Here is a 13,041-nt window from a genome sequence, read left to right on the forward strand (position 1 = left end):
AGACCCCTGCAACAACAGCACTGTCCTTCACCAGTGGACAGTATTCACTCTCTGTCTGCAGGACAGTCTCAGGGCTTCTTAGTGAACAGCTAGGTTCCAGGACTTCTTCAACAAAAGGACTGTCTTTCACCAGTGGACAAATCTGGCAAAAGAACATCAAAACAGACAGACAAAGTACCAGCAAAACAGCCATGTCTCCTCAGTCCTTGGCAGCTCAGGGGGCAGGTCTCAAAAGTCCAGGGCAATTCAAAGCGGCCACCAGCAATTCTCTTAGTCTCTCTCTCTCCACGAGGTGCTGCTTCCAAAAAGATCTTCCGCCTCTCTCTTGTCTCTCTAAATCTACGTCACCAGCTCCTCCCAGTTCAGGACTTTCTTTTCACATCAACAAGCCCATCCCACAGGTGGGATTAACAAGCTCTGGGTTTTAACACAATCAATTTGAAAACCAAGCCAATACAGGGGGAACTTTAAATGCCATTACTATCACATAAGGGACAGCCCAGGACTTCAAGGCAGGATATCTGATTCTGGGCCCAGGGTTCTCTGTGTGGCCGATGGTTGTCTGTGCATTATATAGTCACATGATGGACTGTATCAGGTAGCTCCTTGTTAGTAAATTGGACGTGCGCAGGGCGTGTTAAGGGCATTTTAAGAAAATCCTCATTTGGGGGATAAATAGGTGATTTTAAACTGAAATTCTGTGATCTTTTCTTTGTGTCCCTAGGTGACTTCCCGCTGGACTTTCCGATGCCCAGGGTGCCCCCAGGCCTTGTCCCATGATGACTCTCACTTCCACGAGCGGCACAAGTGCATCAACTTCTTTGTCAAGGTGTATGGCTACATGCCCCTGCTGTACACACAGTTTAGGGTGGACTCCGTGCTTTTCAAGACCCGCCTACCCCATGACAAGACCAAGTGTTTCAAGTTCATTTAGAGGCACCTTGGCTTTGGCGATCAGACCGTGTGGAGGAGGGAGATGGCGCCTGCAGGCCGTGGGTTAGGAAGCCTTGTGGACATCCACCAGCTGGGTGGTCCAGGCTGGCCACTGCTGAGGAGGGGGCCAGCAAGAGGGGAAGGGAACATCTACCTTCAGCCTTGATGCCAGCCCTGCCCAGGCACACGCAGATCCTGGGCTGCTCCCTGCTGGAGCTTTGGTCAAGTGATGCCAGGGTTCCACCACCAAGATATTCAGTAGCTTACACTGAGGACCATGGGGACTCGGGAGAGTCACTCACTGAGTACATTAGTCCAGAACAACTGGTTTGTGGTTTTTATAATAATAATAACTATTATTATTATTTAAAAAGAAAGTGTTTCAGGTTTGCCTCCCAAGGCTTTTATATACATATATATATATACACATACATATATATGTATGTTTGCACACACAGACAGACACACACACATACATATATATATAGATATAGATATATCTTTGGGGACTGAATTTTTTGCCTGTCTCACTGCGTGAGAAGTTGCAGGCTTCAGAGACCTCCTCTTCTTAACTTGGATGGAGTTGGTTTCCAACCTCACATCCTCTCTCCCCACCTCAGGCATCCTTTCTCATTCCCTAGGGATGTCTGTGTTGACACAAGTTAGGGAATGGGGTTTTCCTCATCACAGCCCATGCCTGGGCCCATCCCTAGCCGCGCCCCCCCCCCGCCCCGCCCCTTCTCCTCCCTTTGGCTTTCTAGGCCAAGACAGAACCTGGGGAGGAGCAGTAAAGTAGCCTGCAGCCCAATTAAGCTGGCCCTCCCAAACATCTTTCTCCTGCCTCAGCGTCCAGAACCTGTTATCATTTGACTGTTGTCCGTTGCCTTCAGAATCACCTGCAGTCTTGCATTTTTGGATGAGAGAAAGGGAAAACTGGTCATTTCAGCTGCCAGGTGCATCTGGAGGGGTTTTTAGGATGGCTCAACTAGCCTGACTAGCAGGCCTCCTTTCTATACCCCGGCTGGCCGGGGTGTCCCACAGTGAGAAGTGGGACTAATACCCTGGTAAAATTGGTCTTCCTTTCCTTGAATGGATTGTTGATTGTTTGGCCTTAGGGCATTTAAATAATTTGTATTCGGTAGACTCTGAAGGAGACCAAGCTGGTTCCAGGGCCCATGAAACTTGGAAGGACTCTTAAGAAGGAATAGGGAACATTCTGGATCAGTTTGAGATCCCAAGGCCTGCCTTATAACTGACCTGACCTCCCTCCCTCTCTTCCTCAGGTTTTCCAGAGTAGTGATGTAGACTCACATTGCTACCACCAGCCCTCAAGTCCAGACCTGGGTTAAGCCTGAAATAAACCAGTCTGAGTGGGTTGGGAGCTGGGCACAATTTCTTAGGGACTCAATTTATTTTGTCTAACACTATATCCAGACCTAAGCCATGTGGCCCGAGTCAGCTGAACAGAAAGCTTGAATTTGGCTCTACCCTCCAGTCATGCACATGCCTTAAACTCATTCCCCAACCCTAGTCCCTTGTTTCTAACTAAGTCCCTTCACCCCTGCCCATCTGTACTTGCTGTGACCTCCTGAAGTGTCTTCCTGAAACTGGGGCTCTCCCGCTCTCTCTCTTTTTCTTTCTTCTCTCCATCTGCAGCCTCCCCTGCCCAGGCTTGAGCTGCCTTAGTTTCAGGCAGCTTTTTTCAGAGGCTGCTGGGGACTAGTGCCTATCACCCTGATGGAGATGCTCCTAGGATTTCAGCACTTCCCTCCAAAGGTTCAGCCCAGCACCTCTTGTCTCACCTTTGCCATCTCGACAAAAATCACATCCAGACTTTGGGAATCTATCTCAGCAGCCCAGCCAGGAGTGATGTCAGCTGCGGAATCATTCTGTTCCAAACTCCCCACTTCTCTTTCCCTGACTTCTTACTTTAATCCTTGTAGCAATGGCCTTCCTTCCTTGGGAAAGCCAGAGAGTGTGGTATTTTGAGTTGTGTGATATGTGGCTGCTACTTCTTTCTTTGACATGTGAGGGGTTTGTGCATTGGTTTATAACAAGGAAGGAATCACCCAGTCCATTAGGTTTACCTTTAAGAGAGACATCCTTTTAGACAGGTCACAAAATGCCATACCCAGAATCCATGGACAGCCCTAATAGGCTGAGGGCATAGTGGCTGCCATGAGAATTTTTTTGTTGCCCATTTGGGTGGGGGGGAGGGAGAGGGGAGGATGGAGTAGAGGGAATAGGAGTACAAGAAATCGGAGGAGATCCAAGGACAGACGTTCAGATCCAAAAGGGTCCACTCTGCTATCACAGTCCCATGTGCTAAGAGGAGAGGCCCCCTGTCTGAGCTGATGAAGAGGTCAGCTCCGGCATCTTGGATTGTCTCAGACCCCAAAGAGGGATGTATCCTTTTGGAAAGGGAGAGGGATTGAAGACCTGTTTATTAGGATTAGAAACTCAGTGGCCCAGGTTTCATTTACTCCTGGGGAAATCCCAATGTCATTTGCATCTATCCATGTTTCCATCTCGCCTAAACAAAAGCAGCATCTGAACCTTTCATGGTATGGATTTCCTTGGCTCAACTACTGAAGAAAGAGCACAGATTCCTCTTAGCACCTGACTGTGCCACAGGGGCCTAGAAAAACCCTCGGTATTTCACTGGCTTCTCAGCCCATGTGAGCAGCCCGACCTGTGCTGTGGGCCCCCTTCACCACCCCACTCCTAAGTGCTCCAGGGCCGTTCTGAGCTCTTCTTTCTTCTTGTAGTGATGATTCTCCGTCCTGTCTGGTCAGGACTTCATCCCATGGACTACTCACTGATCCTCACACAGAGGACAGTTAAGGAGGCTGGTATGATCCTTTTTCTGGTCTGACTCCCCATGACACTCATGGTACCACTGCTCAAGGAGCTGCTCCTGGTTTGAAATGACTTTTAAAGGGAGAGGGGAGACCCCTTTTCCATATACGCCCCTCCACAATCATGAGCACAATGATCCTATGTTGGATTTTGTAAGAGGACAAAATAAATGGAGAATTTAATTCAAGTAGCCTGGCAGTTGTGTGTGCTTCATCGTTGGCCCCTCCACAAGATGCAAGTCCTGAAAGCACCAATGAATAACTGATCTTGGGTCACCAATGGAGAGGAGAGCTGGGGACACGATTGCAAACTGCTTCCAGCTTAGAACTAAGCCTATGATGGGTTAGTTTTTAGAAGTGGTGGTGGGCAACCATTAGGGAGTTTGGCAGAGTGGCAAAGCAGCCTGGGCTCATCTCCACTTATGAGGCCAGGGTCATCCCTGGACTAAGTGATCCCAGAAAAGCCCTTCTCAGTTTTACTCATAGAAATAAGGATTTGGGGGGGGGCACATTTAAAGAGGTTGGTATGTATGCAGAGACACAACAGTGTTTACAAAGGACCCACTGGATTCTCCTCTTATTGATGTGGCCATTATGACAACAGCTGCATAAATACACTTATTTACACTGAGCTCCATTGTGTCTTTCCTGATAATATTGGTAGATCCCAGAGTTCCTGTGGGGGACATTGGAGGCCAGGCATCAGGGCAGAAGAAACCTGAGCTAAGGACGCTGATGATGTGTTTGGGTTTATAGTTATTTGTGAAAGGGATTGTCGGGGGGGGGGGGGGGGGGGGTGGGGGGGGGGTGGGGGGTAGAAGCTGAGTGAATAATGGGCGTGGTACAGTGGAGAGTGGGATGGATTTGGAGTCAGAGGCCTTGGGTTCAGATCATAACTCTGCTACTTACTATCCATGACCTTCCTTTCACCTCTTTCAGACTCAATTTCCTCATTTGTAAAATTAAAGGTTGAACTAAGATGACCACTGAGGTCCCATCCAGCTCTGAATATATGATCCTGTAATTCTCTGGACTGGGCTTTTAGAAGCAGACTTTCCCCATTTCCCTCCACCTTTCATCCAGGAAGCATAGCCTCCAGGATTAGGTTGGTAAATCTTCCTCACCTCTTGATCAAAACCTCTGTCACCTATTGGCTAAGTCATTTTAAATCTGATAAAAACGTTGAACAACTTAGGGCCAAGAGCAGATCCTTGAGGTTCTCTGCTAGAAATTTTCCAAGTTGATAGAGACTTCACAAGTGTACAAACTGTTAATAAAGGGGACCAATGACATCATGGGGTAATGACTTGTGGGTGAGTTGGACTTAAGTGAGGCAGAGTTACATAAAGTTGTCAGCCTTACTCTTCCTGACTCATTGAGGTCCAGTAGCAAGACAAAAGTCAAGATGACTGGTGATTCCTGGGGATTCAGTGAATGATGACCTCAGTGTCTTCTATGTCTCACCAAGCTCCATAGCACCTGTTTTAGCCCCTTCATGGCCATTGGAATACCAGGGTCAGTAAGCTTGGAGTAGACTTCTCTCTAACTCAGTGAAAGGGCCTGTCAACTACCTTCAATGTGGTTTAGCCAGTCTGTCTCAGGGGTTTTACTGGGGTGTGGCCTCTGCACATGCTGTAACTTATAGGAGCCACAGGTGAGAGCTGAGTGCCAGGTAGACATCAAAGGTAGATGAGCATCCAGAGGTGCTAGTCCTTAAACACCCCAAATCTGATATAGATACCGCTGAGACCACTACTTCTAGTATTGTCAGTATTGAGAACAAGCATTTATTAAGTGCTATTGTAGGACAGGGAAGGGGGAGGAAATAAGGGTTTATTAAGCACCTACTGTGTGCCAGGCCCTATGGTAAGTACTTTACAAATACCTCATTTGATTCTCACAACTCTGCTATTATCCACATTTTACAGATAAGGAAACTGAGGCAGACAGGTTAAGTGACATGCTCAGGATCACATAGCTAGTTTCAGAGGCCAGATTTTAACTTGTCTTCCTGGCTCCATGCCCAACACTATCCACTACTCCAACTAGCTGCATGAGACTGACAAACTTTGCTGAAATCCAAGTATATTTCTGCGCCATTGCACTGATCTATCGGCCTCAGGGGGATAGAGAGAGCGCTGGGTCTGAAGTCAGGAAGGCCTGAGTTCAAATCGGGCCTCAGACCCTCACTACCTGTGTGACGATTTAAATAGTCACTTAACCTTTATCTTCATTCACTTGAGAGGAAAACCACAAACCACGCCAGTATTTTTTGAGAAGAAACCCCACGGACAAGCACTGGTGTGCTATGGTCCATAGGGTCACAAAGAGTTGGGCATGACTGACCAACTGAACAGCAGCAACACCAGTCTGATAGTCCTGTCAAAAAAAGAGGAAGGGGGCGGCCAGGTAGCACAGTGAGTAAGAGCACTGGCCCCAGAGTCGGGATGACCTGGGATCAAATCCGGGCTCAGACACTTAGCACCACACCCAGAAATAACTGGCCGTGTAACCTTGAGCAAGTTACTTAACCCCAATTGCTTAGGGGCAGCCAGGTGGCTCAGTGAGTAAGAGCACCAGCTCCAGAGTCGGGATGACCTGGGATCAAATCTGGGCTCAGACACTTAGCACCACACCCAGAAATAACTGGCTGTGTAACCTTGAGCAAGTTGGGTTCCTTCTTGATTACCCATATTTGGTGTATTATATGGTGAGGACTGGGGAGCATCCAGCCTCTGCCTCTAATCCTGACTCTCTTTGGACCAGTCACGTGATACTATGCTCACATACAGTCTTGTTACATGCCTACGGCATCTTTGCATGACATGCTATAATGCTGTTCCTCCTACTGACTTGTTCCTTATTGGTCCCAGATAAGACCATTGACAGGCCAGGATCCTTTTGGGTCCTAATGGTATAGTACAATTTGTGTGTCTGTGCTAGGTATAAAGAAGATAATTTTTTTTAAACAAATGGCCCATTTGTACTTTATTTTATTTTATTTTATTTTTTTTAAGCAATCAGGGTTAAGTAACTTGCTCAAGGTTACACGGCCAGTTATTTCTGGGTGTTGTGCTAAGTATTTAAGCCCAGATTTGATCCCCAGGTCATCCTGACACTGGAGCCAGTGCTCTTACTCACTGAGCCACCTGGCTGCGCCAAGACATTTTATTTTATTTTATTTTTTGGAGGGTAATTGGGGTTAAGTAACTTGCCCAAGGTCACACAGCTAGTTTTTGTGTTAAGTGTCTGAGGCCAGATTCAAACTCGGATCCTTCTGACTCCAGGGCCAGTGCTCTATTCACTGCACCACCTAGCTGCCCCCCCCCCCCCATTTGTACTTTTGTGTAATGAAGGGAAGTCACCTTCATACAGTAGGCTCTTGATTATTGCCCAGGTACCTATGCAAGCCCAGAGACCTATTTACCCGGTCAGGTTCATCTCAAAAATAGAAAAAGAAAGAAAGAAAAAAGGATCAATAGGGTCAATTGCAAAATGGTAAAAATTGCAGGTTTCTAGAAAAAAGTTGACAGGATGTGGGAAAACCTGATTATGCAGAAGTATATAGAAGGCAAGGGGTCACAGATGACCATAAGATAAACAGGCTACCAAGAAAATGCCATTTGTGGGGTGGCTAGGTCGCAGTGGGTAAGAGCGCTGGCCCCAGCATCGGGAGGACCCGGAATCAGTTCTGGCCTCAGATACTTAACACCCACACAAAATAACTAGTCGTGTAACCTTGGGCAAGTTACTTAACCCCAATTGCTTTAAAAAAAAAAAAAGAAAATGCCATTTGTGCGTAGGGCAGGTAATCCTCTGGACTGGGTTATTTGCTCCAGGTCAGGGAGTTCCCAAAGTGAGTGACCACATTACAATAACTCATTTTTTTCTGAGATCTACTGCATGTCTCTGCTGGTTCAGAGGTTCAAAGCAGAGTCTCTATGGTGAAATGATACTTCTTTTTCATGGTGATGAGCCAGAATTCATCTCCTGCTAGCTATATTATAACTAGGTAATATACATTTGTCCCATAGTTACCCAAATAGTTCTAGGGATTAGGGTTTCTCAACATTACCTTTAGATTCTCATGTCAGGCAAATGCAGATTAGATGCAGGGAAATGGGACACAGAGGCCATCTTTAGCCTGATTAAGTCTCTGTGAGGCTGCTTTTTTTTCTTCTTTAGTATTTTGCAACTTCTCTATTTCTGCCCCCTATCAACAAAACTGTACTCGAAAGGGAAATCTTTCGATTGTGAATGAATAAATTTAAAAAAAAAGCATGTATTAAGCACACTGGGGATCCAAACAGAAACTCATAAGAAAGTCCCAGCTCTCATATTGTAATTAAAGAGATAACACATATGGAAGGTTTTGGCGGTGACTCAGATGGCAATGTCCCATGGTCCTCAGGGCATGGACACAAAGCAGGTGGTGATGTCTCTTTTTAATGTCTTTTCCACTGACAAAATCATATCAATTTTTGATGTTGAACCATTTCATAGTGCCAAGCACTTCAGGGGCAATAACTTTTTTTCTCCCTGGATCTTCATTACAGGAGCAGCTTCAAAGGATGACATCTATAGGCTCTGTGCTGGAAGCATTGCTATTCCCAAGGCTCTTGAGTTCAGGGTCCATGGATATCTCCACTGGGATCTAAGGGGAGATGGTAGTCAAGGAGGGGTGGTAGTGTGGCCTGGCCCAGGGTACCTTTCCTGTCTTGTGACTGGCAGTTAGTTGGTGGTTGAGGGGCTGGGCTGGCCCCTTTTCTACAGGAGTTGCTTCCTCCAATAGCTATGAGAACTGGACTGGGGGCAAGATTAGTGTTCTGGGGATGGGGGTGGGGAGCCCGTGCTGGCACTCCCAGGGTTCCAGTGCTTATCTTCCCACTTGTGGCATTTTGGTCAGCAGTTGCTGCTGGTGGTGATAGGGTGGGCCTCATCTCCACAGTGATAGCTCCCTTCAATGACAGCTATAGGGGCTGGAATGGGAGACCCTGCTGTTTCCAAGGTTCTTGAGTTCAGGTTCCTGGTCTGTCTCTGTCAGGGTCTGAGAGGAGATGGGGGCACATGGTGGTTTGACTTGCCTGGTACAAGCTGCTTCCTATCTCTCAGGGTAGATGATGAGACATATTTGGAATACCTCTAGCATGGATGAGAAAGTAATCCCACTATTTTCATTCATTGGTTAAAACTTAGTTTTCAAAGAGTCAGTGAAGGAATGAATAAGGAAGTGAATGGAATAGAAAACAAGTTTTTTGAGAACAGTTTAAAGCAGGCAGGGGACACCATCTGGTATTTATGTCTTTAAGGTTCACAAAGAGCTTTACATACATTATTCCAACTGAGTCTTACAACAGAACTGTGAGTTTAGATACCAGAGGTAGTATTATCCCCATTTAACAGATGAGGAAACTGACTCAGAATAAGTTCACAGTTAAGCATTGCAGGAAGGATTTGAATTTGTGTTCCTGGCTCTCAGGCCAACATTCTATATAGCAGGCCATGCTGCCTTTGAAAGGTCCTTTTCAGCTCTAAATTATGATTTCATGAAATGTGGTAGCAATCTTCAAATATTTCAAGAATGGTCATATAGCAGAGGGGTTTTCCTTGACCTCAGACATCAGAACTAATACTAAAGGATGGAAGAGTGAGGCAGATTGAAGCTCAAAATACAGAAAGTATTTCTAATGCAACAGGCTGCCTTGGTGGGTAGTGAGTCTCCCTCTGGATTCTGAGCACAGAGAATGGGATAAGAAAAGGCTGAAAAATGGAAGTACATGTTGGAGGAATAGTGAGTAGTCAGTTTAGCTGAGGCAGAGGGAATGTGAAAGGGAATATGAGACGAGGTTGGAAAGGTAAATTAGGCCAGACTATAGAAAGCATCAAATACCAAGCTCATTAGACTCATCTTCATTTGGTAGGCAGCAGGGAGCCCTTAAAGGTTTGAGGGGGGAGGGGAGTGATACATTAAGAACTGAGAATTTAGCTGGTGCAGTGAATAGAGCACCAGCCCTGGAATCAGGAGGACCTGAGTTCAAATTTGGCCTCAGATACTTAACACTTACTAGCCGTGTGACTTTGGGCAAGTCACTTAACCCCAATTGCCCTGCCCTCCTCCCTCCAAAAAGCAAAACAAAAACAAAAAAAAAAAAACCTCTGAGAATTAGGAGGGTCTCAAATCAATGGTATTAATATTTGTAGTGGGCTAGAAACCTCTAAATGAAGCAGAAACCATCACAAGTCTGGTGAAGAACCCCAAATAAAGATTTTGATACTTGGGGCACTGGTTGGGAAAGTTGGGGTGGGAGCTTAGTGAGGAGAATTTACTAATCTAATAAATGAAGGGTTGGGCCAGATGATCCTTAAGGCTCTGCCTGGACATAGCAGCTATGTCCTGGGTAAGTCTCAGGCTTGTGAAAAGTTCAAATAAAATTACTTTGGGACCTTGGAAAGCAGCAGCTCAATTCAATTAAACAAACATTTATTAAAGGCCTACCATATATGTCAACACATTTAAAAGGCCTACCATATATGCCACCTTTAGGCACTAGAGCAAAGATGAAACGTTCCATGCCCTTACATTTTGATTAAGTGAGCAATTTCATGAAATACCTACTTTGCGCCAGGCACTTCTTTACACTGGGGATTCAAAGACAAAAACAAAACTGACTGCCCATAAGGAGTTTACTTACATTCTCCTAAGGAGATAAGGCTCTTCAATAAACCAGGAAATGAAATGCATATAACAAAGTAATTGGCTTTTAGGGAGAAGCACTAATAACTGGAGTGATCAGGAAAGGCCTCAAGGGGAAGAGTTGGGGAGAGAAGGAGCCACAGCACATGCAGAGGTAAGGAAGTGAGAGATGACATGGTTTGCAGGGGAGGGCATGGCCACCTTGGCCAGTTTGGTCCCATCTCCCTGCGGAGGGAATGAAGCCCACTTCTAGCTTAGATACTCACATGCCTTAAGGCAGAGCTAAACTTGGAGCTGGTCATACTTTCCTCTCCTTCCCAAACCTCATCTGGACTAGTAGCTTTTCCCATCATTTTATTAGAAGATTATTTCTAGTTTTTTAACTACACCCAGCCCTCCCCTACTCCAGTCCCTTTAAAATCTAAGGGAGCCTCTCCCTGCTCCTTCCTTCTGACCTTGGGAAGAAATAGATCCTCAGGCAGCCTCTAGGAAGACTGGTTATATTCAGCAAGATGCTGCAGACTATCCCTTCTCTCCCACTTTGTTCAATATAGCAGGAATAATAATAGCAATAGTATTATAAGCACTGTATGTGCGTTATCTGATTTTCAAAATAATGTTAAGCCTGAAGAAGACTTAAGGGGGACAAGAGAACTGTCATTAAGTACTGGAAAAAGGGAACACATTTGTTCTACTTGAACCAAGAAGGTAGCACTAGGAACAATGGGTAGATGTTGAAAAGAGGAAAATTTCAGCATGATGTGGGCGGATGGGGGTAGTACCTAATAATTAGAGCTATTCCAAAGTTGAATGAATTGTTTAGAAAGGCAGTGCATTCCCCATAACTGGAGGTATTTTAGGCAAAAGCTGGATATATACTTGAGTATGTTGTAGAAGAGAGTCTTGTCTAGGCATGGGTTGGAATGTGTGGTCTCTGGTGCCTTCCAACTTTGAGATTCTGGGACAATGATTAAGAGACCAGATCAGATGATTCTTAAGGACGAATAATTAACTTAGACCCATGGAGCTGACTCTGGTAGGATGCTGAGTGAATAATTTCTGTATTTACAAAATCAAAGTGCTTTTCCTTTGGCTTGGGATGAACAAGAATTCAGTTTACCAATCAACAGCCCTGATTATTCCCATCTGAAAACATTTGCTCCAAGGACCTGGAATGCCCTCCTCCCTGTGGATATCCAATCAATTCACATCCAACTTTCAGTTCAAATGCCACCTTATGTTCTTGGAATCTTCCTTGGTCCCTAAGTTAGGAATGGTTTCTCATCCCTTTTTGCCCCTTATGCATTGACTGTATTTAAATATACATTTTGTCTATATAAAGATGAGGAGAAAGGGCTTGTATTAATTATCTTGATAATTGTCTCATACAGTAGTGATTTAAAAAACATTTATTGAAAAATGAGACAAGTGCTGTTTTTCCTTTCAAATAAATCTCAAATCCAGGTTTTATTCATCCCTTCTCCACCTTTAAAGCCTTTTGAATCACAATAACACTGAGGCTAAGAATAATCTTATTATTATTATTTTTTCCTGAGTGAAGAGGAGGGAGACAATTACCAAGCTGAGCGATATGTACTTCTTTTATCTATTTTAAGTCATCTGAGAACTGAGCTATTACAAATATGACATGCCACTGGCCGCTAATCTTTTTGTGAGGGACTCCTTTGGATTTTTCTGAGGCTTCGAGAGAGATTAGCTTGGGGGATAGAGGAACAAAGGGGATAGAAACAGAGAGTTATGACTAGGTGCCGAAGGGAAGCAGATTTTGGCTCAAAATGAGAAAAAAAATTCCTAATGGAATGAACTGCCTCAAGTAGATAGTGACTTCCACAATACTGGGAGTCTTCCAGGTTGGTTGGATGATCACTTGTTAGGAACAGACTAAATAGAATTCATGATTTGGGTTAAGGATTTTAGTAGGTGTCCTCTAAGGGCCCTCTCTCAACATTCCCTTCCAAACAACTTTGAAATAATACCTCAAACCAAATTTTGGGGTGTCAGAGCCAATAAAAGGTCAGGGGGAGACATTTTTCTGGCTTAAGACAACTTAGGAGGTCCACAGGAGAGGTCTATAATACTGGGTTGGGCACAGGCCCAGAGTGTGGCTGGAGCATTAGAGGTGGGCATTAGAGGTGGCCACAGCAGCAGCAGTAGCTTCAGGAGCTCTTAGCCCAGAGATTATAAGGGGATCAAACCATTGGTCAGAAAGAGATAGGGGACCCTTTACTGGCACTGGGTACAGCTGGTGCTGATTGGTGACTAATTTACTGCCCATTAGTAGTTCTGGATTGTGGTTCCAGGACAAAGAGGAGTGTTGTGATGACTCAAAAGGGGGTAGGGTCCCTGGTCACAGTTTCAGGGCCAAGCAGAGTGCTAGCACTTGTGGCTTCAGGGGAGCAGGGACCCTTCCTTGGTAAAGACCAGAGCACAGACCCAGAGAGCCGTGACCACACCTCTCCTAGGATAATATCACCTTGGAAGGACTGAAGATTTACAGACCCCCAGAACTAGCATGGAAAAAGCCTGAAGGTTGGC

The 13,041-nt window shown here is 45.3% G+C and overlaps 1 protein-coding gene across 7 annotated transcripts in view; it reads left to right on the forward strand.

Moving 5' to 3' along the window:
• EXTL3 (exostosin like glycosyltransferase 3) overlaps window positions 1-3,979 on the forward strand; it is a 92,035-nt gene extending 88,056 nt beyond the window's left edge. For all 7 annotated transcript variants that reach the window (XM_069075639.1, XM_069075641.1, XM_069075636.1 and 4 more), the window contains one exon: window positions 725-3,979. In XM_069075639.1, the coding sequence (XP_068931740.1) occupies window positions 725-934 (210 nt within the window). In that variant the 3' untranslated portion in view covers window positions 935-3,979. The remainder of the gene's footprint in view (window positions 1-724) is intronic.
• The last annotated feature ends 9,062 nt before the right edge of the window (window positions 3,980-13,041 follow it).

The sequence above is a fragment of the Petaurus breviceps genome, unplaced genomic scaffold (assembly GCF_028583685.1).
Source record: "Petaurus breviceps papuanus isolate PSGF00001 unplaced genomic scaffold, PetGlider_PUasm1.0 90919, whole genome shotgun sequence".
NCBI lineage: Eukaryota > Metazoa > Chordata > Mammalia > Diprotodontia > Petauridae > Petaurus > Petaurus breviceps.